The sequence below is a fragment of the Salpingoeca rosetta genome (assembly GCF_000188695.1).
Source record: "Salpingoeca rosetta unplaced genomic scaffold supercont1.20, whole genome shotgun sequence".
Taxonomy (NCBI): Eukaryota; class Choanoflagellata; order Craspedida; family Salpingoecidae; genus Salpingoeca; species Salpingoeca rosetta.
Window position 1 is genome coordinate 717799 of NW_004754914.1, and position 2463 is coordinate 720261.

The 2463-nt window shown below is 57.1% G+C and overlaps 1 protein-coding gene across 1 annotated transcript in view; it reads left to right on the plus strand.

Annotated features, from left to right (window-relative positions):
- Positions 1–2463, plus strand: part of PTSG_07648 (uncharacterized protein) — a gene marked incomplete at its 5' end in the record, with an annotated part of 8858 nt that overhangs the window by 4842 nt on the left and 1553 nt on the right. The window contains 6 exons of the mRNA XM_004991388.1: positions 258–361; positions 566–693; positions 998–1104; positions 1290–1380; positions 1682–1924; positions 2104–2186. Coding sequence (XP_004991445.1) covers positions 258–361; positions 566–693; positions 998–1104; positions 1290–1380; positions 1682–1924; positions 2104–2186 — 756 coding nt within the window. The remainder of the gene's footprint in view (positions 1–257; positions 362–565; positions 694–997; positions 1105–1289; positions 1381–1681; positions 1925–2103; positions 2187–2463) is intronic.

Here is a 2463-nt window from a genome sequence, read left to right on the forward strand (position 1 = left end):
CTCTCTCTCTCTCTCTCTCTCTCTCTCTCTCTCTCTCTCTCTCTCTCTCTCTCTCTCTCTCTCTCTCTCTCTCTCTCTCTCTCTCTCTCTCTCTCTCTCTCTCTCTCTCTCTCTCTCTCTCTCTCTCTCTCTCTCTCTCTCTCTCTGTATGTGTGGCTGCTCGTAAGCCTGTCCGTCCGTTTGTCTCCACTGCCACCATGTGAGTCGCCATCTCATTGTTACAAACTTACACCCCTCGCCTTCTCCACCATCATCAGGATGATGCGATGCGGTCGTTCTACACGGACAAGGACGTGACGGCGCTCGTCAACACGTGCTCCGACCGCGACTTCAAGCCCGTCGACCTTCTGCTCACCGCGAGGTGAAGTACAAAACCCAGCAGTGCCGTGCGAACGAGAGCATCGCAACACACACTCACACCCACACTAACATGTACACTTACGCCTACACTTACACTTACGCTTACACTCTCTTGTACGGTCTGTCACACACACACACACACACACACACACACACACACACACACACACACACACACACACACACACACACGAACAACGACCAGGTGGCCAGACACAGTGCTGTCGAACCAGGCAGGGCGGATCTCCAGCACAGCGTGGATCGTGCAGAATCCAGGCGCCGCTGCCGTTGCCCGTGCTGCCGCGCCCCGCTACCACTTTGCTGCCGGCCAAGGTGGCGTGCAATGGCATGGCCTGTCATGGTGTGTTTGTGACGTGTTTGGTTGTGTGTGTGTGCGTGCGTGTGTGGTGTGCCTTGCTGTGGCGAGGCCACCGGTTTATGGTGGCGGGGTGAGTTGCAGGCGTCTGGTGTTGCGTTGCCATGCTGCGGGGGAAATTGGTTGCTGGTGCTGTCAAGCTTGACGTCACATGATTCTGGCCCCTGGTGAACGGTACATCACAGCTTCTTCCTATCCCTCTCTTTCTCTCACCCTCGCCCATCACATCACCGCCACCACGATGACCATCGCCAACATCAGAGTTCTTTGAGCGCGCGCCATACCGCAACCACCAGCAGGACCAAGCCCCGCGCCCAGCAACCCGCTTCCTCGGTCTCGCCCCTGTTGCCAACCCGGCAAAGAGCAAGGTGGGCAGATGTGCGCTGGTTGTGCTGGTTGCGCTGGTGCTGTTGCTGTGATCAAAGCGTGCGTAGTTCCTGTCGCCTGCCCTGTCTTGCGCCCTTCTCAAACTGTCGCACCCCCCGCCCCAAATACCTGTTCGCGTGCTCACGTGCTCACGTGTCAATTGCAATGTCGTTTCATGCCGCTCAAGTGGATCTACGCGTTCTCCATCACGCCTGCTGCCAAGGAGGCTGCATCGAAGCTGCTCGCCATCCCAGACAACGCCACCACCTCCCCATACGGTGCGTCAGGCGGATGCAATGGCGATCACGGCGTTTGGCGAAGGGCAGGCGGCGGTGGTGAAGTGGCATCAAGTTCTGCCTGTTCACGTCAAGTGCTGCGTGTTGATGTCCGTATCTGCATCCTTCCGCTGCCTCAACTTTGCTTCAGTATCACCTTCCTTTCACACACACGCACACACACACACACACACTCATTCACTCATACACACACACACGCTCATTCATGCACGCAATCCCTCACGCGTACATTAACCCTCTCCCTCTCCCCCTAACTTTCATCCACTTTCCTCCGCGCGTTCAGATCGATCCCTGCCTCCTCCGCAGCAGCAGCGGCAGCAGCAGCACCCGGGGCGTGGCGGCCCACCACGACCGTTGTCATCATCATCACAGCAACCACCACCATCCTCATTCCAGCCGCAGCAGCAGCAGCAGCAGCAGTCGTTCTTCTGGTCATCAGATGCTGCTGGTGGCGGTGGCCGCCGTCCCCGCGATTCCAGCGCTGCGAAGAGGAGAGACCGCTCCTCGGGACCGCCAGCAAAGCGACGTGCGGTGATGTTGTGTTGTGCTGTGTGTGTGTGTGTGTATGTGTGTGTCTGTGTGTCTGTGTCTGTGTGTCTGTCCTTTTGACGTTACCGATGGACTTGTGCCTCCCCCCCCCGAGTCCTTAACGGCCGTTCTCCGTGTCCACTATCATCCATCCACTCGCGTCCGCCCGCATGACAGCACCCGTGACGCCGGCCTCGTGTTGGTTTTGTCTCGGGAGCCCAAAGGTGGAGCGCCATCTCGTTGTCAGCGTCGCCAAGCAGGTGTGGCCCTGGTGGCAGTTTCATCGTTTCGATGTACCTCTGCATTGTACATGAATTCGATGAATGCACACACACACACACACACACACACACACACACACACACACACACACACACACACACACACACACACACACACACACACACACACACACACGACGACGACGACGACGACGACGCCATCCATGCTTCACGTGCATCCCCCTCATACTAATAACACATACCAAAACTGATTTCTCTTCTTTTCGTTCATGAATGTACATGTGAGGGGGGTGTG